At 53.4% G+C, this 21,303-nt stretch overlaps 2 protein-coding genes across 6 annotated transcripts; one reads left to right on the top strand and one right to left on the bottom strand.

The window, feature by feature from the left end:
- Positions 1 to 549: 549 nt before the first annotated feature.
- Positions 550 to 6,272, top strand: CD37 (CD37 molecule). Of its 2 annotated transcripts, XM_031459084.2 has the most exons (9): positions 550 to 1,088; positions 1,321 to 1,395; positions 1,508 to 1,580; positions 2,485 to 2,609; positions 2,736 to 2,810; positions 3,386 to 3,490; positions 4,173 to 4,409; positions 4,830 to 4,913; positions 5,889 to 6,272. In XM_031459084.2, exons 1-9 carry the CDS (start codon positions 1,026 to 1,028, stop codon positions 5,964 to 5,966), a joined length of 915 nt encoding a protein of 304 aa, XP_031314944.1. In that variant the 5' UTR covers positions 550 to 1,025; the 3' UTR covers positions 5,967 to 6,272. The 2 variants fall into 2 exon arrangements, with proteins under 2 accessions (XP_031314944.1, XP_064345590.1); XM_064489520.1 differs by lacking the exon at positions 550 to 1,088 and having other exon boundaries at positions 1,344 to 1,395; positions 2,508 to 2,609.
- TEAD2 (TEA domain transcription factor 2) lies at positions 6,262 to 21,250 on the bottom strand. 4 transcript variants are annotated; one of them, XM_031459082.2, is made up of 13 exons: positions 21,216 to 21,250; positions 19,316 to 19,553; positions 18,884 to 18,948; positions 18,368 to 18,430; positions 17,254 to 17,265; positions 16,922 to 17,029; positions 16,767 to 16,825; positions 14,098 to 14,162; positions 12,781 to 12,929; positions 10,465 to 10,638; positions 8,641 to 8,766; positions 7,584 to 7,736; positions 6,262 to 7,041 (listed from the first exon to the last, which is right to left on the bottom strand). In XM_031459082.2, the coding sequence occupies exons 2-13, from the start codon at positions 19,545 to 19,547 to the stop codon at positions 6,928 to 6,930; spliced, it is 1,320 nt and encodes a 439-aa protein (XP_031314942.1). In that variant the 5' UTR covers positions 19,548 to 19,553; positions 21,216 to 21,250; the 3' UTR covers positions 6,262 to 6,927. The 4 variants fall into 4 exon arrangements, with proteins under 4 accessions (XP_031314942.1, XP_010991514.1, XP_010991512.1 ...); XM_010993212.3 differs by having other exon boundaries at positions 8,602 to 8,766; XM_010993210.3 differs by having other exon boundaries at positions 8,602 to 8,766; positions 21,172 to 21,228.
- Positions 21,251 to 21,303: the final 53 nt, after the last annotated feature.

Below are 21,303 nucleotides of genomic sequence, written 5' to 3' on the forward strand. Positions count from 1 at the left end.
AAATATATACCATTATATGTGTCAGTTATTCCTCAATAAATCTGGGGGGAGAAGAAAGCCCAGAGGCAAAAATCAGAATACTATTAATATGAATTGATTTTTGATGACATTAATAAGAAAATAAATTACATTTGGATCCTTTATGGAAAAATAAAAAGTGGATGAGATCTCTCAGAAGAGAGAGAGGGTCTCTAAGAGGGTCTGGTTTTCCAGGGCCTGGGTGGATGTCAGGATGGTAGGAACATCCACAATGCCCGAAATCTGGGAGGAATTTGGGACCTGACAAAAGTGAGGAGCCTGCAGGGGCATCAGGGGAGACCTCAGAGGCCACTGGGAGCACAGCTCATGCCTAGAGACGACCAGGTACTGCAAAGCCAGATATAACGGCCAAGGTCCTGGGCTCAATCATGACTACTGAGAAGCCGCCTCCTCCTGGGGCCCCACTGCAGAAGCAGGAAGAACTGCCTACAGCTCAGCTTCCGCTCCGGGTGTTTTGGCACATCCGAGTCACCCCTCGGGGCTGCTGGGGACCTTCCCGCTTGGGGCCAGCAGCACTTTCACTTCCCCCAGGTGCCCAGCCCCTGCCCCAGCGCACAGGATCACCTTGATCTGCACTTGTTGCCAAGAACAGGACACAGACTCCGAGAGAGGGACAATGACGGGAAGTGGGGGTGTGGGGATGGGTAGATAAACAGAGAAAGGAGGACAGGCATGCAGAGAGAATGGGCCAGAAATCCAGATGGGGAGAGGATAGACCCGGGGAAGGTGGGGGACAGAGACCTAGAGGAAAAGAGAAGGACAAAGATCCAGAGAGAAAAGAACAGAGACCTAGAGTGGGAGGACAAGAGACTGGGAGGACTGGGCAGTGGGGACAGAGAGGACGCAGAGATGGCAGAGCTTAGCAAGCGGTGAGGTCAGAGTGCCTGTGAGGTCGGCTGCTGTCCAGGGCCAGCCTGGGGTCCTGGTGCCCAGAGTAGATGAGTGCAAGTAGATCACAATCCCCAGTGTGTCCCCTGTTCTGAGCCATGGAGACTCGGGATGGCCTGCCTGGTGTGTCCTTGGTGCCCACAGATTTCAAGGCCCGTCAGGTACTGGTGTGCGCATCCCAGTGGGGCCGGTGAGGGACACGGGGATGGAGACTGAGAAGAAAGTCATCTCATGTGTGGAGGGAGGGGGTGGGGCTCCACCCTGAAACTTCCTCTTTCTCTGAGTTCTTCCTTTCTCTCGTCCTCTTTCTCTCACGGCCTCTGTCTTTCAGCCTGTGTCCCCTACTGGCAACACCTCTTCAGTCTTGTCCCTCCCACTGTCTCACCCCTCTAGGAGAAGATGTCGGCCCAGGACGGCTGCCTCAGCCTCATCAAGTACCTCCTCTTCGTTTTCAACCTCTTTTTCTTCGTGAGTTGCCTCCTGGCTGGCTCCCCAGCCCAGGCCCCAGCCCCTGCTGCCGACACCCGACCTTATACCCCCTGCTTTGCCCAGCAGCCACATCCTCATCTCCTCTCCCTAGGTCCTAGGCAGCCTGATTTTCTGCTTCGGCATCTGGATACTCATCGACAAGACCAGCTTTGTGTCCTTTGTGGGTAAGGGGGCCGGGGCAGTCTGGGAGGGCCTTCCTGGAGCAGCAGGAACCGGGCCTCCCCCCATGGGGCCTCCTGGGGCCTCCCTTGTCCCAGTCAGTCCCATGGTGCCCAGCTCCCTGGTCTGGTCCCAGGCTCCACTTCACCGCTTGCTACTGCCACAGTTCTCTGAGCCCCAGCTTCTTCCTCTGCACACCAATTATAATGGCGATTTCTCAGGCACTTCCTATGTGTCAGATATTGTGCAGATACGCATCAGAGCCTTCCATAAACCTCCCCTCTCTTGAGGTTCAGAGAAGGGAAGTCATTTACTGGATGTCACACAGCAAGGAGGTAGAAGAGCAGGTGTAACACTAATAATAACTCTGGGGAAACAGTAACTGGGGAATAGTCAAAATCCTGATAGCTCAGATTTAATCAGTGTTTGCCTGGTGGAGAGGATCAGACTGAACACATGCCTCCCATGCATCCCTCAAAACAATCCTAGGAAATAGGTATCAGTATCCCCTCAGCCTCAGGGAGGTTTAGGAGACTGATTCAATCACTTAAATGATGGGACTGAAACTATCGGGGTTGAGGAGGAGCTGAAGGAGGAAAGAGAGACTGAGAGCAAGAGGGAGAGACAGAGAACAGGAAGAAAGAGGGACAGAGATTCAGGAAGAAGGGAACAGAAGCCTAAAGAGAGAGAGGGCCAGTGAGGAGGAGAGAGGTGGAGAGAATCCCAGAAGGAGAGGAACAGAGATTCAAGGTGGGACAGGAACAGAGACCCAGAGAAAAGGATGCCGGGAGCCCAGAAAGAGGCTCCCCAGGCTACTGGTCCCTGACTTGGGTGGTGCATATCTGGGGAATGGGGCTGCCTGAAGCTGTGGACATGGAGCCCAACGTCACTGCCTCTCACCTCCCCCAGGATTGTCCTTCATGCCCTTGCAGATCTGGTCCAAGGCCCTGGCCATTTCAGGAATCCTCACCATGGGCCTGGCCCTCCTGGGCTGTGTGGGGGCCCTGAAGGAGTTCCGCTGCCTCCTGGGCCTGGTGAGTGCCCCGTCCCCTCTCCATCCCTAGGACCACTCACATCCCATCCTCAGAGAGAGCCCTGACAGCCCCTTCATCCTGGGGAGGGGTTCAATCTGACCTCTCCACTCTGTCCCCCACCCCCAGTATTTTGGGACACTGCTGCTCCTGTTTGCCACGCAGATTACCCTGGGAATCCTCATCTCCACTCAGTGGGTCCAGGTGAGCTTGCCGCCTTCTCCCCCTCCCCCTCCCACATCTACTGGGTGGGCGTTGGGGTGTGGGAGGTGGAAAGATGGAAACAAAGGCAGACAGGGGAATGGTATGGACAAAGAGACAAAACAGAGACAGAGAAGACAGAAGACAAGACAGAAAAGAGACAGAGAGATACAGAGACTGGCAGAGAGGAAGACAGAGACAGGGAGAGTCAGAGAAAGACTCCCCGACAAGGACAGAGGAAGACAGACATACCAAGAGAGACAGAGATCTAAAGGAAAACAGGAAAAAAGGGAAAACACTCGGGAGAAACTGAAGGCTCGGATAAAGAGAGAAATAACTCGGATAACGAGAGATCGCGGGAGATAGCAGAGAAACCAAAAGACAGACGGTAGAAACGGGCAAAGAGAGACATTTTGAGGGACAGAGACAGTCTTTCCCATCCGGTGAAAAACCCAGGCCGACACGAAGATGCTTACGGACCACCTGAGACTGAGACAAGCACGGGGTGGCTAGCGTGGGTTGGAGCAGATGGCGGTTGGGAGATGCGTCAGGGTCCACCCTCACTCTCGGCCTCTCAGCTGGAGCGGAAAGTGAAGGACGTCGTGCAGAAGACGATCCAAAACTACCGCGCCCACCCGGAGGAGACTGCGGCAGAGGAGAGCTGGGACTACGTGCAGTTCCAGGTGCGTGAGGCCCCCACCCACCGGGTTTTCTCTTCCAGCTCTGGGATTCTGACGCAGCTCTGCCCTCTGCCTCGAGGAGACTCCACCCCAGCATGACCCGGGCCCCTAGGCATAGGACCCTAATATAACCCTACCCACCTACACCACCTCCTGCCAGGCCTGTCGTGGCCGACCCCCAGATGATAACACAACTGGCCCCAATGTGACGCAGTCCCCCAGCTCCCAGACCCTGTTGGCTCCAGCCTCTGCCTTGATAAGACTCCACCCTTAGCCCCAAGGAAGGCCCCTGCGTGACCCCTACTCCCTGCCCAGTAGTGACTGGTTCCCAAGGAACCTGGCCTAAGTGAGACTCCATTCCCTGGTCACTCACACGGCCCCGCCCTCCCATCCACTTTTCCCCTACCTGAGGCTGAATTGCACTGCCTACCCAATCTTCAGTCCACAGCATGATCACCCAACCTCAGCCCTTCCCCACCCTGCCGCGACTCGTCTCTACAAACCTCATGTTCCCCTAATATTCCCTGGCCGTCTTGACCCCAGCGCAGCCCACAGACCCCACCTTGCACCCGCCACTTAGTCCTCTGCTCCCCAGTATGACCTCATACCCATCACCCAGTCCCCTGATCCCCTAAATCATCTTGCATCCCTCTAGTCGCTGTTCCTCTGACTCTTTCTCTCCCAGCTGCGCTGCTGCGGCTGGAACTCTCCTCAGGACTGGTTCCATATCCCCAGCCTGAAGAGAAACGAGTCGGAAGTGCCCCACGTGCCCTGCTCCTGCTATAATTCATCAGCGACCAACGACTCCGCAATCTTCGATATGATCTCCTTCCCCCAGTTCAGCCGGCTCGGATCACCGGCCCCGCCTCGACACAATGCAGACATTTGCGTGGTCCCTGCAAACAGCTACATCTACCGAGAGGTAGGATTTGGAACAAGAACCACAAGAAAGGGGAGAGGACTGTGGGTGGCATAGTGCTGCCGGGAGGGGCGTGGTCCCCCGTAAACTAACCCGCAGGACATAGGAAGGGTATGCCGGTAGGGTGGGGCTACAAGAAAGAGCCATACTACAGGGGTAGAGCCCGTACCAGGGGCAGGGTCTTTTGGAAGGGCGGGGCCTAAAGAAAAGGCCTAGCCAGAAGGACAGGATCTGGAACGCTGATGCCTGGGGAGGGGAAGGCTTGGACGGGGTGAAACGGAGAAATTAGAGAACCCCGATAACTAGCGAAGTGAGGGCGGTGCCTGAAAGAGGGGTTAAGGCTGGGCTTGAAAACAGCGAGCCCAGGCTTGATGGCAAATCCCAAAAAGAAGCCTACCTAATAACCTCTCCGTACATCCCCAGGGCTGCGAGTGGAGCCTCCAGAAGTGGTTGCACAACAACCTCATCTCCATAGTGGGCATCTGTCTTGGCGTGGGTCTCCTTGAGGTGATCTGGTCCCGCCCCCAATCACGATTGGCCTAGATGACCCTGCCCCAGGTCGCGCGTCCAAACATTATCTGAGAAAGGCACATGCCTGATAGGGCCTGGACGAGGAAGGAGACCTAGCCTCTGTGAGCCCTGATTGGTTGCACGCAGGGAGCAGGCGTTCCCGCCCTTCCTCCCAGGCTCCCATTGGCCCTCCTTGGCATATCAGCCTCCTGCTGTTGGCCGCGATATCCCTCCCCTTTCCCCGCAGGTGAGTGTGGCAGGGCTGACCCTGCTACTACCGCGCAGCATGCTCCACCGGGAACCCCAGCCGCAGGTCCCGGATGCCTACTGTTCGAGGACCGGGCCCGGGCCGAGCACTGATGGCGGCGGCGGGCACTATGGTGTGCTGAGCAGCAGCGGGCGTAGCGGCAGTGTGTGGGGTGGCTGGGGTATGGCTGATGCCTGCCCCAACTGGGGGGACAAGGCCCCGCAGGGCAAGCTGCCCATGGCTCTGGGGCCCTGGCCGCTTTGGGATCAACACGAGGAACAACTTGAGACCGGGAGCTCGGGCAAAGAGGTGGAGGCCGAGGTGGAATTAGAGGCCGAGACGGAGGGGGAGACAAATGAGCCTCCGGAATAAAGGACCCTGGGCTTGCTCCGAATCTCACTTAAGACTCTAGACTTGAGATAGACGCAGCTAGGTTCCCTTACCCAACCCGATCCACCGCTCTTAACTTCCCCCAAACTCTGGTCCCTGACCCGGTTTTTCACAACCAGGGTCAAGTATCTCTCGAGCCCCGCCCACCTTTTATCTACTCCTTTCTCCACACCTCCCATAACGCAGCCCCGCCCAATTCGCTGGGCCTTATTTTCTTCCCCTGGCCCCACCTCCTAGGCCCCTAAATTTCCTCCCTTGGGACCCCCCATTACCCCACCCCTCTGCTCTCCTCGGCAAACCCGCGACCTCTCTGACCACGTCTCCTTTCTCTGTAGCTCAGCTTCATGGCGCTCTCCATATTCCTGTGCAGAAACCTGGACCACATCTACGACCGGCTCGCTCGGTACCGCTAGGCCCCGCCCCTCCCGAAGCCCCACCCCGACCTCCTCAAGTGCCCTGGGCTTTTAGTTCCCTGCTGCATGTAAATATTTGTTTAATCCCTAGTTCGCCCCACCCATTGAGCCCTGCCTCCCCATTCCCTTGGGGGTCCCAGGCATCTGCCTGCCCCACTGTCACCTCTCCCCCGGGACCTGGGGTTTCCGGCCACCAGCTTCCTGCCCCCTAATACCTCATTTCCTTTTCTCATCTGTCGGCCTACCACCTCCCACAAGATTGTTTTTCACCCAAACTCCAAATAAATCCCCTGCGTTTTGGTAAAATAGCTTTATCCTCTGTCAAAACACAAACCAACACACTTTGGGGTGAGGGAAGAGGGAGGCAACAGTCTAGCCCCATGGCTCACTTAGAAGAAAGGGCATGAGATTAAAAAGCCTCACCCCACTGCTTGCCCAGCTGAGAAAAAGTTACAAACCCTAACACCCACTTATAAATATCTCTTGTTATATTAAAAAAGAAAAATATTTCCAGGGCCCACCTGGCTCAGCTCTTGAACAGAAAATGTTAACCTTCAATATTCGATATCAGGGTCAGGGGGTGGGGATGCTAAGGAGAGGGGGTGGGTGCTGAAAACCGGAGAGGGACAAGCCAATGTGTAACAAGGGCCCTCTGAAACATCCAGAACAGAGTAGGAGGAGGGCACCTGTTAGAGACAGAAACCAGTGCTGTCCCAGGGGTTGTCTCACTCCTGTCCCCAGTGTCTAAAGCTCTGGAGTGATCTGTCCTTCCAGACATCCCTGTGAGGTCCCAATATCAGGATCCATCCTTTCCTCTCGTCCCAGCCCATTCAACTCACCACCCAACTTTTAAGGTCCTAACAGGGAGCAGCCCCCTCCCCAAGTAAGAAGCATGAGGAAAGCTGGAGGTCCTTCCTAGGAGGAGGGTATTCCAGGGATGAACCATTTTTGGGGTCCCCCTTCAGTCCCTGACCAGGCGGTAAATGTGATGCTGGGCCCCCCGCTCACTGGTGGAGACCTCAAAGACATAGGCGGTGCAGAGCAGCAGTTCCTGGGTGTCTCTGTTTGTCACCACCTGCCAAGGAGGCCAGAAAGGGTTTATGCTTGGAAGGGAGGGCAGGGAACACTCTGCCCTCCCTGAGGTGTCATGGGATACCCAGGAAATGGGTCCCCACCTTGTCACATTCCCCCAGGTAGAGGGGATGCCCAAGATGCCAGGTTCCAAGTCTGAGGGTCAGCAGTGAGGGGCCTCACATCAAATGGTGTATCAAGGGGGTCCCACCATATCACACTCCCCAACTTAAAAGGGATCCTACCATATCATGTCCCCTAGGCTAAGGTTAGGTTCCCTGTGAAGGAGGTCCCCTAAGCTGAAGATCCACTGTGGGGTGTCCTCCAGGTCAGTTTCCCCAGTATAGAAGGAATCCCCTAATAAGAGAATGCTGTGGAATCCCCACCATATCAGTTCCCTGGGCAAAGGTGTCCGCTAAGCTAAGGGTCAAGTGTGAGGTCCACACTGTGTCAGTTCCCCAGGTGAAGGGTCCCCGGGCTGAGGGTCTGTTGTGGGCACTTCTCTCCACATCAGGGCCCTGCTCAGGCCCAGCCCCAGTGCATCACCTGGAGGATGGTGAAATTCTCCAGGACGCTGTTCATCATATAGCGTTCAGGCAGCTGCCGCAGCTTGTGCAAGAAATTCACCAGGTACTCGCACATGGGTGAGCGCAGTAGGCGGTACACGAACCTCCCGTCCTCCAGCTGGGCACGCTCCGTCTGAATCGGGGGCAGGGGGGGCAAGGAGTGGGGAGGACAGTGGAGTTACCTCAAGAACTGAGGCACTCCGTGCCTCTCAGATGCCATACCCACTCCCCACTGCCATCTTCCCTCCATTGCCCCATCTACAGTGACCAGAAATGGGACCCTGAACCCTCAGTTACCCAACTCAGGATCATTGAGCTTGCAACCAGGGAACCCTCCAGCCTCTCACAGCTGTGCTCTGAACCCTCAAAGATCTCAACTCCTCTGACCTCCAGGCCCTCAGATACTCTTAAACCCTCCAAAGACCCTTCCATGAGACGAGACCCCTCAAGTCGTCAGTGACCCCTGCCCCTGAACCTCCTTGCCCCAAGGACTCCCCCACATCAATAAGAACCTTTTGCAGGAGAGGGTTTAGCTCAGTGGTATAGCATGTGCTTAGTGTGCACAGGTCCTGGGTTCAATCCCCAGCACCTCCATTAATAAATAAATAAATAAATAAATAAATAAATAAATAAATAAATAAACAAACAAACAAACAAACAAACAAACAAACCTAATTACCTCCCTCTCCCCCAAAAATATAAACAAACAAACAATAAATAAATTTTTTAAAAAACAAGAAACTTTTGAATCTTAGTAACTGTAAATATCTGTTCCACATAGTATCTTTAAACCCTCACAGTGACCCCTACAGGTGACTTTGGAACTCTGAATTAGCTCTAAGCCCATGTATTAAAGAGGCCAAGATACCCCCCCCATCCCACCATGCAGCTCCCCAACTGCCTGAGCCATCGTGGCTCCTGGTCCATTTAGTCTGCATCCCCGAAGTGGCAGGTGGCTGGGCGCTCACTCGCCCAGAGCTCCACCCCTCCAGCCTCACCTCCACCTTCTCCACCACCTGCTTGCCAAAGGAGCAGACCTTGGAAGAACAGGTGAGGGTCATGTGCTCCAGGCTCTCGTACTGGCTGCTCACGCCGTAGAAGCCACCGCTGCTGCTGCCGCCGGCCCCCACCTCCTCGCCACTCGGGCCCCAGTTCAGGTCCGCCTGGGGGATGGGAAGGCACAGGTAAGCTGGAGGGGACGTCCCTTATACACGGTGGGGACTCTTCTAAAGTGGGAACTAACTCTGCTGCATGACCTGGTGTCTCCCATTGCCCTCCTCTATTTCTCAACAAAGTCTCTACCTCTCCATGGGCCAGCTTCTGGAGAAGACTCACCCTTCCTTCCATACATATTAGAGAAGTTGGGGTCCTTAAAATGGTCCTGACACTCTCTTCCCAGTAACCCTCCACCATCACCATCACCACGACCAAAGAAGCCATGGAATTCAACTTTTTCTCCTGAAGCTCCCAACTCAGGAGTTCAGCCCCTTCCAAGGGCAGCTTTTCCCTAGCAGCCAGAGGCTCTCCCTCAGACCCCTTCGTGACCCTGGTTGCTAAGACAGTGGCTACTCCCTAGCTAGGGAGCCTGGAGAGGCCTAGGGAAGCCTGACTCCTCTCTAGAAAACTCTGCCAGGCCCTTTCAGCTGATTTTCAGAGGTCAGACCCCCTCCATGACCCCAACAGCCAAGGGGGCAGACAGTCAAGTAGGCCAAGAGGGGCCTAATGAAGCCCAGACCCCATCGCACCCTTGGCAGAGCCCCTTGGCCACCTTCCTGGGAGGCATCTCTCTTCCTCTTTCTAACTTTAGTTGCTAACTAGGCCAGGTCACTTTCCAGGGTGGTTTAGTCTCCTCAGAGGACTGACTCCATCCATCACCCTGGGAACAGGTCCTTGTGAAGCCAGACAAAACCGAAGGCCTTCTCAGCCACTCCCCTATATCCCTTCAGAAACTGGGCTTCTGAAGGGTTGCTCTCCAGACCTGGGACCTTGTGAGGCCTTTCTTAAGCCCTTTCTTAAGCCTTAAGTTTGTTAAGGCCTAAAAGCTCTGCAGCACATCCCCAGAGCCAGTGCAAGGCTCCACTCCACGTACCAGAATACTTTATAACCACAGGAGCTATGGGCTTTCCTTTTCAGAGACTATGTAGATCCCTCAACAGCCCTGGTTACCACAAGAGCTAACACCCGCTATACCTTCACAACATTTATTGAACCCCTATAGCATCAGCATCAGTCACTGTACTGGACACCAAACCAAGTAAGTCTAAGAAAGACCCAAGATGGACCCTCTTACTCACAATTACATACCTAGCAGAGGGCCTATATATAGTAAGTGCTCAGTAAATGGTAACTAGCTACAGGACTTTACAAAGCCACTCCCCAGCCCCTTCCATCGCTTCAAGGCCAGACATTCTTAGCAACAGGGTCTGGTGGAACCCAGCAAAGCCTTGTCCTCTCTTTAGAGACCAAACAAACACTCCAGGACTCATCCGCTAAGGGGAAGGGGCCATTCCTTTGTGACGAGGCTTGGTGCACCCAGGTGGGGCACGGGCAAGTGTAAAATGTCACAAGCCAATCCCCAGGGCCATATCAGTCCCATGACTGGCTGTCACAAAATCTAGTGGGATCTGGGGAGGTTGGAGGTCCCTACGCCTCCGCTGGTCCCATCCATCCCACCCTGTGGGCAAACAAAACTCCTTGGAGCTCCTTGTTACTAAGGGGGCTGACACTCTGAGCAATGAGGACTGATAAGGCCCAGGCTGACCTGGTAGGTCCTGAGACTGACTGTCTCCCTTAGAGCCAGGGGCCTGAGCTACAAAGCCACGTGATTTACGAGCACTCTTGGTTTTGGTGGCGGAACTCACCCAGAACTTGACCAGGAAGAAGGCGTGAGGGGGCCCACGATCATACAGCTCCCGCAGACCGCCTTTTTTCTCAGGGAATTTGTCATAGATCTGCCGGACGTCCACACTCTCTAGAGGGGGCGCTCCAGGGCTAGGACAGTGCTGGCTGATGTGTACAAACAGGTGCCTCTGGTACTGAGGAGGGATAGCCATGGATGAGGAGTGGGAAATGGGCTGGACCCCCAGCCATCACTGCCCACCAACCCACACCCCTGTCACCATCACCACAGCTTCTGCTAGCTGTTCCACTGGGCCCAACTCCCAGGCACTGTCCTCACTCTCTTCTGCCTCTTCATGCCCACAGTACCTCAGTCCCTAAGCCTTGTCCCTACTGCCCAATTCTCTACACTATCCCTTGCTTTCCATCCCCACAGCCCTCTCCTCTCCCTCCCTCACTCTAGCCTTCTCCCTGGCCTCCCAGCCTCCACTCTCTCCTCTCCAGTTCATCACTCATCTGGCTCCAGAGCTGACCCTAGCCCTCCCCTGCTCGTAATCCTCCCATGGCTCCCCAGTGCCCCTAGGACAAAGCCCACCCTCCCTCAACCTAGCCCTGTATTGAACATGAATGTTCTGTGAATGGATGGATGTGTGGATGAATGGATGGATCCATACAGCCCACATCAGGACTTCCCATCTGTTCCCATTCTTATTACTTCTTGTCCACACCCTAAAAATATTCCCCTTCTTCTCTTCCAACATAAATCCTCACTCCCTCTTTCCAGGCCCGAGTCCATCCAAATCTGCCTCTTCCTGGAAGCCTCCCCTATCCCAGCACATACACATTATTCAACAAACATCTATGGAGAGACCTACTGTGTGCAGGCACTATTCCAGATCCCAGGACTACAAGGCAAAGTCCCTGACTTGGAGCTCACAGTCTACTGTCAGAGACAGAAAATTTTAAAAATCATCCCATGAAATTTCAGAGAGAGATACACGCTATGAAAAAAAAAAAATCCTCAAAATAAAATTTTTTTAAAAAGAGAGAGAGAAAAAAAAATCCTAAGAAAGCATAGTAAGGGAGTCAAGAGTATAGCAGCTGGCATTTTTCCATAAGGTGGTTTGGGAAAGCCAATCTAAGAAGATAAGCAAAGGCCTGAATGAACGGAGGGAGAAAATAGGGATATCTTGGGAAAGCGCATCAAGAGACAGGGACAACAGATGCAAAGGCCCTGAACCAGGAGCGGGCCTGGCATGCATGAGAAAGCGCACGGAGGCCAGGGTGGCCAGAGCCGAGTAAACAACGGTGACAGGGCAGTGGGTAAGAGCAGAACAGAAACGAGGGTCAGATCGTGCAGAGCCTTATAGGCAACTGAACAGACTTGAATTTTTGTTCCAAGTGAGATTGGAGGGTTTTAACCTACTCTGACTTAGGTTTTACCCGGACCACAATATACAGCAATTGGGGTTTATGTGGCTGTGGCAGAGACTGCTGTGCTCAGAAACCCTAGTTCCTTTTCACACAGCTAAACTACATTTCCCAGGCTCCTTTGCAGTTAGGTATGACCACATGACTAAGTTCTGTCTAATGGGATGTGAGCAGACCCAATAGTTTCTGCTTCCAAACCAGACTCATAAAACCTGAACAATTCTTGACTCTCTCCCTTCTACCATCTGCCAGCCAGATGCAGAGCATCCAGCACCATCTTCTGAAGACCTAGAAAATGGCTGAGCCATAAAATGGAAGCCTGGATTTCCCAAATCACTATGTGGAAGGTTCCCGCTAACACCCACATTGAAATGTTAATGAGTGAGAAACTTATATGGTTTTCAGTCCCTGAGAGTTGGGGGTAATTTCTCCTAACAGTCAGCCCACCCTGACTAATAGGGCATCTGTCTCCATCCTAGGCTAGAAAAGCCTGCACCTAGAAACATATTTTCTTTTCCAGGTTCCCACTATCCACCACAAAGCCTGGCACACAGTAGGCACTCAAAAATGTTTATTGAATGAATGAATGGTGTCCTCAGGGGATTTCTCTGGCCTTCCCAACCCATGACCCCACAATATTCCAGTTCTTCTATTCTACTCAGTGTGGTCCCTGGACTAGCATCATCAACATCACCCGGGAGCTTGTCAGAAATGCAAATTCTCAGATCCTACACCAGATCTACTGAATCAGAAATTCCGGGGCTGAGGCCTAGCAACCTGTGTTTTAACAATCCCTCCATATTATTCTAATACATGCTAAAATTTGAGAACCACTGCTTTATGCTTTCCCTTCCAATAACCCTCGATGTTCCAAAACTTTCCACTGACTATCCCAAAATTGCACTCACAGAATCAGCTGCATCCGGTGGTTCCACAAAGGCCGAGAACTCCACCAGCTGCAGCCGAGCAGTGCCCAGAGCCCGAGCCTGCCAGGCTGGGGGTGATGGAGCAGGTGGGGGCAAAGCAGGGGGTGAGAGGGCTTGGGGGGGCTCGTACCCTAGAGAAAGAAAAAAAAAACAATAAAAATTGCTAACGTTTACTGAATATATCAAGCACCATTCTCTCTTGCCTGCCTCCACTTAGAAGCTGAAAAAGCTAAATACTCACTTTCCCAGCCTCCCTTGCAGCTAGAGGTGGCCATGTGACACAGTCCTGGCCAATGAGACGTTAGGGGAAATCTGCTGGGGGGCTTCTGGGAAGGAGTTTCTTCCTGAATAAAAAAGACAGAACTTTGGGAGGAGAAAGCTTTTGGCTCTGGCCAAGTCCTGCTTGGGATACGATACCTGGAGCCACACAGCCATCTTGGGATAATAAGATAGAGGCCAAGAGACCTATAGAGATGCCAGTCCTAGTAGTGCAGAGCTGCTGAGCCAGCACAGGAGCAGCCCACTTCCAGACTTTTATTTTTGGTGAGGGGAAGTAATTAGTTTGTTTGTTTTTAATGGAGGTACTGGGGATTGAACCCAGGACCTCGTGCATGCTAAGCACACACTCTGTGGCTGAGCTGCACCCTCCCCCACAACCTGAAGACTTTCTGTTATGTGGAATCATTAAAGCCTTTACTATTTAAGTCACTATTAATTTGGGTATTCTGTTACTTGCAGCCAAAGGCATGCCCAATTGATGAGCCTGTGGAACCTGAGAGTTCCTTTTCACCAATGTGAGTTCTTAGGACCACATCAGCATGGACTTCTGGAAGCCATCTTTGCTACCAGGTGGGCAGAGCCTGCCTGGGAATGAAGTGACCACAGAGGAAAGCAGAACCATGCAAGTCCTGATGCTACCATTTGAGCCCCTGGATCCAGCCATGCCTGAAGCCATAAATCCTGAAATATCAGTTACCTGAACCAATAAACTTCTTTCTTAGGGGGATTATTCAGCTTGATTTGGGTTTCTGTCATTTACAGCTGAAAGAATCTTATTGAATATATCTCCCCAATGTCCTTTAGGTTAGCCAAGTGACAGAACAACAACTCAGGATATCTGGCTACAGAGGCCATGCTCTTAACCACTACAAATTCTGCATTTCATCCTTCTATACCCTCACAGGCTCTGCTCCAGAGCTGGACCCCAGTAAGAATGTATTTCCCGATTAATGGAAGGTTGAAGGAAAGGCATCTGGGGCTGAGAAGAAACGGAAACGAGGGTGAAGAACAGGCTCTTACCTGGGAGGTCAGTAGATGGAGGAGTCAGTGACAAGGAGAACGGTGCCTGTGAGAATGGCTTCACGCTGAGGGAGAAAGGAAGCTGGGGGTCAGCAAGAAGAAAAGATGATAATCCTACCAGTTAACATTGACTGAAGGGCCAGAGCAAGCCAGACCGTGTGCTAGCATGCTGTGTACAAGATCTCATTGAAGCCTCACAGCCTATGAGGTCAGGTGATTTCTGCTCCTCTCATTTTGCGTAGGACACTGAGGCACACAGAGGTCAACTGACCCACTCAAAATCACAGAGCTGGGCGCGGGAGAGCCTGGGCTCAAACCCAAGTCAGTCCAAACCACAAAGCCTGTGGTCTTGATGAGATTTTGGTACCTCTCACAATATGGCAGAAAGAGAAGACAAATGGGGCCCCCAGAGTTGAGAAGAAAACACTAAAACTAGAAAACTTGGAGAAAGAGGAGGCAGGAGGCTCGGGAGGGTGGGGAGAAACATGACCAGCAGGACACCACGCCAAAATTCAGGCTGGGAAAGTAGCACAACAAAATATAAAGCAGTGCAGGCAGGGTATAGCTCTCAGGGGTAGAGTGTGTGCTTAACATACACGAGGTCCTGAGTTCAATCCCCAGTACCTCCATTAAGAAATAAAATACTTAGGAATAATTTTTTTTTTAAAGACTATAAAGCAGTGCTGAGCTGTCCAGCAGAGCTTTCTTCAGTGATGGAAATGTTCTCTATCTGTGCTGTCCAATACATGTGACTGCTAAATATGAATGTAGCTAGAATGCCTGAGGAACTGAATTTTTACTTAATTTCGATTAATTTAAATTTCAATAACTACATGTGGCTAGTGACTTAAGAATCTGACAACAAGGTTCTAGAAGCCAATAACCTACAGGCAGCCCAGGAGATGGTGGTGAGGAGACTGAGATGTTAGAGGTCAGGGAGTTAGGACTGGAGGTCAGAGGTCAAGAAGAGGTCAAGTGTCAAAAGATCAGGATCAGAAAGACACAAACTCCACAGACCTTCAGACTTCGACTCCCATTGGCCTTAACCTAATACTTGCCATCCCAATTCTGAAATCCAGACTCCAGTACCCTCCCCACTTACCCATTAGGGCCACTGCTCAAATGCCTCCTATTCAGAAAGGCCTTTCATGCCCCTGTCTAAATAGAGCATATATACCCTGCTTTATTTCCCACATTTATTCTTCTTTTATTAATTCTTATTTATTTACATGTTTATTGTCTGTCTCCTCCCCTCTCCAAGTATGTAAGCTCCATGAAGGCAGGAATTCTGTCTAACTTGTCCAAGCAGAGTACCAGGCACTTAATAGGTGCTCAATAAACATCTGACTGACTGGCCAATGGCTTAATACCTCTCTCAGGTTTCTGGAACTCACCAAATTTTTGCACCCCAGGGCCTTGGCACGTGCTATTTTCTCTGCTTAAACGCTTCCCAACCCCATTATAAACCTGGCTAAGTCCTACTCATCCTTCAGTGTTACCTCCGCAGAGAAATGCCCAGAATGCTCTTCCTCACCCCAGATTCTTCACACCCCAGGACACACTTCAGTTTTGTGCTTACACTGGTGATGATTTCATTAACATTCGACGCCCCCATTCGACTATCCATTCCATGAAAGGTAGGACCTTAATGCCCAGTGCAATTCTTGCTGAGCCACCCCTCCTTCCAGCTCAACCCTTTCCCCTGTAAACCTGTGGCTCCTTTGGCCCCCAGGGACTTGTTCTGACCCCTTCCTGTGTCCCCGTCCAGCAGCACCCCCCCAGTGAACTTTCGTCTCTACCAGGCTGGATCCCACAGCCTGTCACTTTACTCTTTGTCTGGCAATACCCTCAATATTCGTGCCTCACCATCCTGAGGCCACACTGTCCTGCCAACGCCCACTTAGCCTGGATCCACTGTCACCTCTCTGGACTGAAAACTCCATTTCCCATGAGCTTCTGGGGCCTGTTTCTATTCTAGGCTAGAAACATATCCTGTCACCTTCAGTGCTCTCTCAGAGCTGAAAAGGCGCCAATTTTCTTCCTTCTGACTCTTGAGAGAAGATAAGGAGCCCTGCTCCACCTCAGGCCCAAGAACCACCTTGATGGGATGAGAATGAGCCTTCCTATGAGCCTCGGGGGCTCCCTTCATCCCTCTGGACCTCCAGAGGTTTCCAACACTTTGGACTTACATCCGCCTTTCCCATGAGCTTGTGGGGCCCAGACACTCCCAATAGGAGGCTACTATCCCCATAGATGTCCAACAGCCCCTCACATTCATCAAATCCCACGCTGAGCTCATTTCCTCCCCAAACTGGCTCCTCCCCTAGGTTGCCCATCTCTGGATGGTCTCATCAACCCTAGTCACCAGCCAGACCCCAAGCACTGTCCTCGCCTCCTCCCTCCTTCTCATCCCATCAGGCCCCAGCCCATCCCTCCTCCTCCTGCCTCTCTCTACCGCATTCCTTCCTCACTTTCCCAGCTCAGACCTAGTCCTCTTCCGCGGACCAATGCCCCAGCCTCCTCCCTGGAAGTCAAATCTAGATAGTGTGGTTCCAGAATCTGTGTTCACAAGGGAGTTGGGAACTGAAAGGTGGGGTGAGAAAGGTGGAGGGTAGGGAGGAGTGTTGGGGAGAGGGAGCAGGTGCTGAGTCAGAATAGGAAGTACTTACTCTGGAACATTCCAGGGGGACCCAGAGCCCCCTGACCAAAACTGGAAAAGCTCTGGGGCCTGAAGAAGAGACAAAGAAGGTGGATGTCAATTTCCTGTTGAAACTGCAACCCCACCCCTCTAGCCCTGAGCCCCACAATCCCCCACTCAGACCACCTGAGGGCCAGCGGGACCCAGTTTGGCCTGCAGGGAAGGTGCTGAGATGAGCTGGGCCGAGGACATGGTGGCCATTGTCTGGAAAGCCTTGTCCTTCGAAACCTGGTCCTGAAGGAAAAGTTGGAGGTCCATGTTAATGGGGCGTCCCAGCCAACACAGGAAAGGTAGGACAATGACAGGGCAGGGCGAGCCTGGGGAGATACAGAGTTGGGGAGTCAAGGCAAAGGGTTGGGGGAGGGTCCAAATCCCTCTTGCTTCAGCCCTCTGCCCCTCCTGGCCTCCTTAGGAATTTGGGTAGGGGAGCAGGTGGGAGGATGGGCAGGAGGACTTACCACATTCAGGGCCTGCCCACGGGGAGGGGGAGGGTGCCAAAGGAGGAAAGAAAACATGACTTAGGAAATGAGGCCTGGACTTCCCACCCCCAACCTTCCTACCCTCCCAACCCCTACAGCCCAGCCACCCTGAGCTGAGCAAGGGATGAATACGGAACAGAAAGTAGAGAAGACCAGGCCTAGAGGGGTTCCCATGTCCAGAATAAAAGACAGTGACAAGAGTTTCTAGGTCCAGAAAGAGCAGGAAGTGAAGGTTTCCGAATATACAGGCAACAGGAAATGAGACTTTTAGACTCAGAGGGAAGAGACAAGGAGTGTTTCCCAGCCCAGACAGGACAGAAGGGGAACGGCGAGGTCCAGAAAAGACCAAAGACCGGAAGTGAAGGTTTTCAGCCTTAAAGAAAAAGGAAGGGGAGGCTTCCAGGTACAAAAAGGACATGAAGTGGTGGTCCCCAAGTGGTGAGAACGAGGCAAAAAAGACCCCACCCTCAGAGGAGCAGAAAATGAGAGTCTCAGGCCAAGAGGGAAGAGGAAATCCAGACGATGAGAAAAAAAAAAAAAGAAAGAAAAGGGATATGAAAATCTCCAAAAGGAAATGAAGATTCCTGGGCACAGAAAGTGTAGGCGGGCCCCGTGCAGACTGGGAAGTGGGAAGATGAGCCAGGAGACAAAGAAGCACAAGAGGGAAAAGGCAATGAGGACATCAGGAAGGGGAGAGGAGAGGAGAGGGAGGGCGAAGACAGCAGTAGCCAGAGAAGAGGCCCTATGCCCCATCCTTCTCGCCTGTCCTAAGCTGAATCTCCATCCACCTCGCTCTATGAAACTCTTCCTACCTGGGGTCCCTATCCTCCACCCTTGCAAGGCCACTTGCAACCCCCACCTTGGGTCTCTGCTCCCCAACTCTGTCTGCCTCTCTGTGTGACTCGCTGTCCCCATCTCTGGATCTCTGTCCCTACCCTGAGTCTCTCTGTCCCCCTTTCTCTGGATCTCTGCTGCCCTCTCTCTCTGAGTCTCTGTCCTCTCTATCCAGGTCTCTGTCCCTCTCTCTCTGGGTCCCTGTCCCCCTCTCTGAGGGTCTCTGCCTCCCTCTCAGGGTGTCTGCCACGGTCCCTACCTTGAGCTTGGACTGGATTTCCCTCGATTTCCTTCGGGCCAAAACCTGGATATGACTAGAGACCTGAAGGGAGTGACAGGGAAGCAGATTCAGGCCACAGCCACTCACCCCTTGAGTCCCCTGCCCCTTCCCTCCCTCCAGGCGCCCCAGAGAGCTGCCAAAACATGAAAGATGACAAACACACAGACAGGGCCAGCTGTCTCGGAGCATTAGAACACAGAGGTGCCATAACTTCTTTTCTCACTAACACTACTAATCTTCCCCAGACTCAGCAAATCCAGGTCTTATTCCCCATCCCCATCCTACATTCTTTCACTCATTCGGTCTGTCTTACCCTCTGGTTCTAATGCAACAGCTAACACCAAAATAGGCACAGTTAGAGCACATCAACAGAGGTGCCAAGAGGAGAGACAAATGCACCTAAACAAGTTCCTCCTCAAACTTGAACCTTACCATAGGACAGCCCCGAGAATACAAGCCCACCCCAGACAGACGCCCACAAGTCAGTCCTGAGACCTGTTTGCGAGTCCGGGTCTTCCCCGTTCTCAGCTTGATGTAGCGGGCAATCAGCTCATTCCGACCTGAAGAATCAAAGACGGAGCAGAGTTAGACCTTCAAGAGAACTTCCCAACAGAGAGTACATCAGGGAAGGAGAACCAACAGTTCCTAGAGGTCCACAGCCAGGAGTTAGGACTACAGACTTTGGAGCCAGGCTGCCTGGGTTCAAATCCTCGTTTTGCCACACACTAGCTCTGTGTGGCCTCAGGCAAGTCACTTAGCCTTGCTGGTTCTTGGTGCCTCTTCTGTGTAAATGGTGATTTTAGCTCTACTTGAGTCCTTGTGAGAATACAATGTGCTTTTACGTGAATGGTGTTTAGAGTGCCACAGATTTTGCTTAATATTTTTATTAACCATTGGGGCCAAGTCAAAAAAGAGGGATGGACTCACCATACATCTTGCCTTCATCAGACAGGATGATTTTCCGCCGGCCGCAGGGTGGGTAGATGGCCAGGGCCTCCTGGAAACTTTGCTCAATGTCTGGACTCCAGACACCCTCTGCGTCTGGGCCCCCATCTCCCCCAGCCCCCTCACTGCCGCCAGTTCCCTCCTCACTTCCTTCCTCACTTCCTGTCCAGCCGCTGCCATCGTCCAGGGGGGCCCCAGCTCGGGGTTCCCCCATCTGGGCCTGTAGGAACACAGAGTTCAGCAAGGTTCCCCTGACCCACCCAGAGGGTGGGGAGGGCTGGGAATCCAGACTTCTGGGTCCGAGGGAGGACGCTGGGGGAACCTGGATCCCTGAATCTGAGAAAGGAGGGGGCTGAAGTCCTGGGTCTAAGGGAAACAGGAGACTGGGGGCCAGGACTCCTAGGTCCTGGAGGAGAAAAAGGCTGGATTTCTGGGGAAGCTTCCAGTGAGAGTGTTCTCCTCTGTGTTTTCAGGGAAGCCTGGGTTGTAATGAAGTCTTGGAGACCCCAGAATAAAGCCCAGGGCCCAGGAAGGCTGCAACTTTGGGTATGGATTACTGGTTTAAAGAAGACAGGAGTCAGGGCCTAGCTGCAGGGAGGGAGGTGTGGGTGAGATCATCTCAGTCCCACCCCAAGAACAGGTGCTGGGATGTGAGTAGCAGCTGCTAGAAAAGGAGGGGCACAGGCCCTTGTAAGGCTGAGGGGAGATCCAGGGAGAGGGTGATAGAGACTCGGGGTGGGGGGGACAGTGTCTCAAAGAGAGGGGAACACAGACGGAGTGTTGGGGGATCTACACCCAGAGTGAGGGGGACCAGAGATCCAGAGAGAAGGGGACAGACACCCAGAGAGAGAGGGACAGAGGCTCAGGGCAGAAACTCAAGCCAAGTCCAGGAAAGACCCACAGAACCACAGACTCAGAGGCAGGGGCGCCCTGCCTTCGGGAGAGCCAGAACAAAGGGCCCAGGCGTCCCCTCCCCCAGTTTCCCACAACCCCCATCAGGGGAGGGGCTGGCAGGCGAGGGCGCCTCCCCTTCAGCCCCCGGGCCCGCCCCTCCCCTCCCCTCCCCCCCCCTCCCCGGCCATGGGCTTGGATCCAACTCAAGTTCCCAGTGACTTTCCGGAGGCCGGGAACAGGGGAAAACTTTTTCCAATACAGTCAGATCCCGCCTCCCTGGGGGCTCCCCGTCTTCCACAGCTTTCCCAGGACCCCAGAGTCCCGGCTCCCATCCCCCTCCTCCCTCGGACCCCGGAGCCCCGGCGAAGACAAAGACCCCAGGCCGAGCCCAGTGGCGGTGCGGCGTTCAAGACCCCCGTAGACCAAAATCCCAGCCCAGCTCTCCCCCATGTGGCCAGACAAAGGGACGGAGGAGCCGGTCAGAAAGGTCCCCACTAATTTCGCGCCCCAGGCCTCAAACCTCCGAAGAGACTAGACTGAAGATCTAGAAAGCACCGTAGCCCATCTTTGTCCACCCAGGAGGCCTCTTTTCTCCTAAGGGGGACCCGGCGCACACAAATGACACACACAAATCAATTCGGTCAGAAACAAGCATGGGGCTCGTTCTCACTCGAAACCGACACCTCCACAGACACTCAGACCCCCCACACCCACCAGAGCCCCCAGACCTCACCCACTCCCAGGAGCACACTCGCTAACTCAGACCCATCAACACACACCCTAACTCTGGCGAAAGTTCCAACTCCACACTTAGACTCGGTCACGAGCTGCAAAGTCGGCCCCTCTGCCCCCCTCCCCCCGCCAAAAAGAAGGCGGCCAGCAATTCAGAGATAGTCCCAACAAACACCTCAACTCAGAACGCATAACTTCCCACCCCAACTCACACAACCCAAAGCAGGATCCCCGACTCCCGCCGGCGCCTTCCTACCTCCCGGCCTGGGGCTGGGGAGCCGCGGGCGGGCGGGGCGCAGCGAGGGAGAAAGTTGCCCGGGAGCTTTGTTTGGGAAAAGTGGGAG

The sequence above is a fragment of the Camelus dromedarius genome, chromosome 9, assembly GCF_036321535.1.
Source record: "Camelus dromedarius isolate mCamDro1 chromosome 9, mCamDro1.pat, whole genome shotgun sequence".
Classification (NCBI taxonomy): Eukaryota; Metazoa; Chordata; class Mammalia; order Artiodactyla; family Camelidae; genus Camelus; species Camelus dromedarius.

Coding starts and splice junctions, on each gene's coding strand:
- CD37 (XM_031459084.2), top strand. CDS start 1,026: ATGGAGACTCGGGATGGCCTGCCTGGTGTGTCCTTGGTGCCCACAGAT. Junction 1,089..1,320: donor CAGATTTCAAGGCCCGTCAG/GTACTGGTGTGC, acceptor TCACCCCTCTAG/GAGAAGATGTCGGCCCAGGA. Junction 2,811..3,385: donor TCTCCACTCAGTGGGTCCAG/GTGAGCTTGCCG, acceptor TCGGCCTCTCAG/CTGGAGCGGAAAGTGAAGGA.
- TEAD2 (XM_010993212.3), bottom strand. CDS start 19,547: ATGGGGGAACCCCGAGCTGGGGCCCCCCTGGACGATGGCAGCGGCTGG. Junction 18,949..19,315: donor TGATGAAGGCAAGATGTATG/GTGAGTCCATCC, acceptor TTGATTCTTCAG/GTCGGAATGAGCTGATTGCC. Junction 7,042..7,583: donor AGAATTTCACCATCCTCCAG/GTGATGCACTGG, acceptor CCTCCTTGGCAG/GTGGTGACAAACAGAGACAC.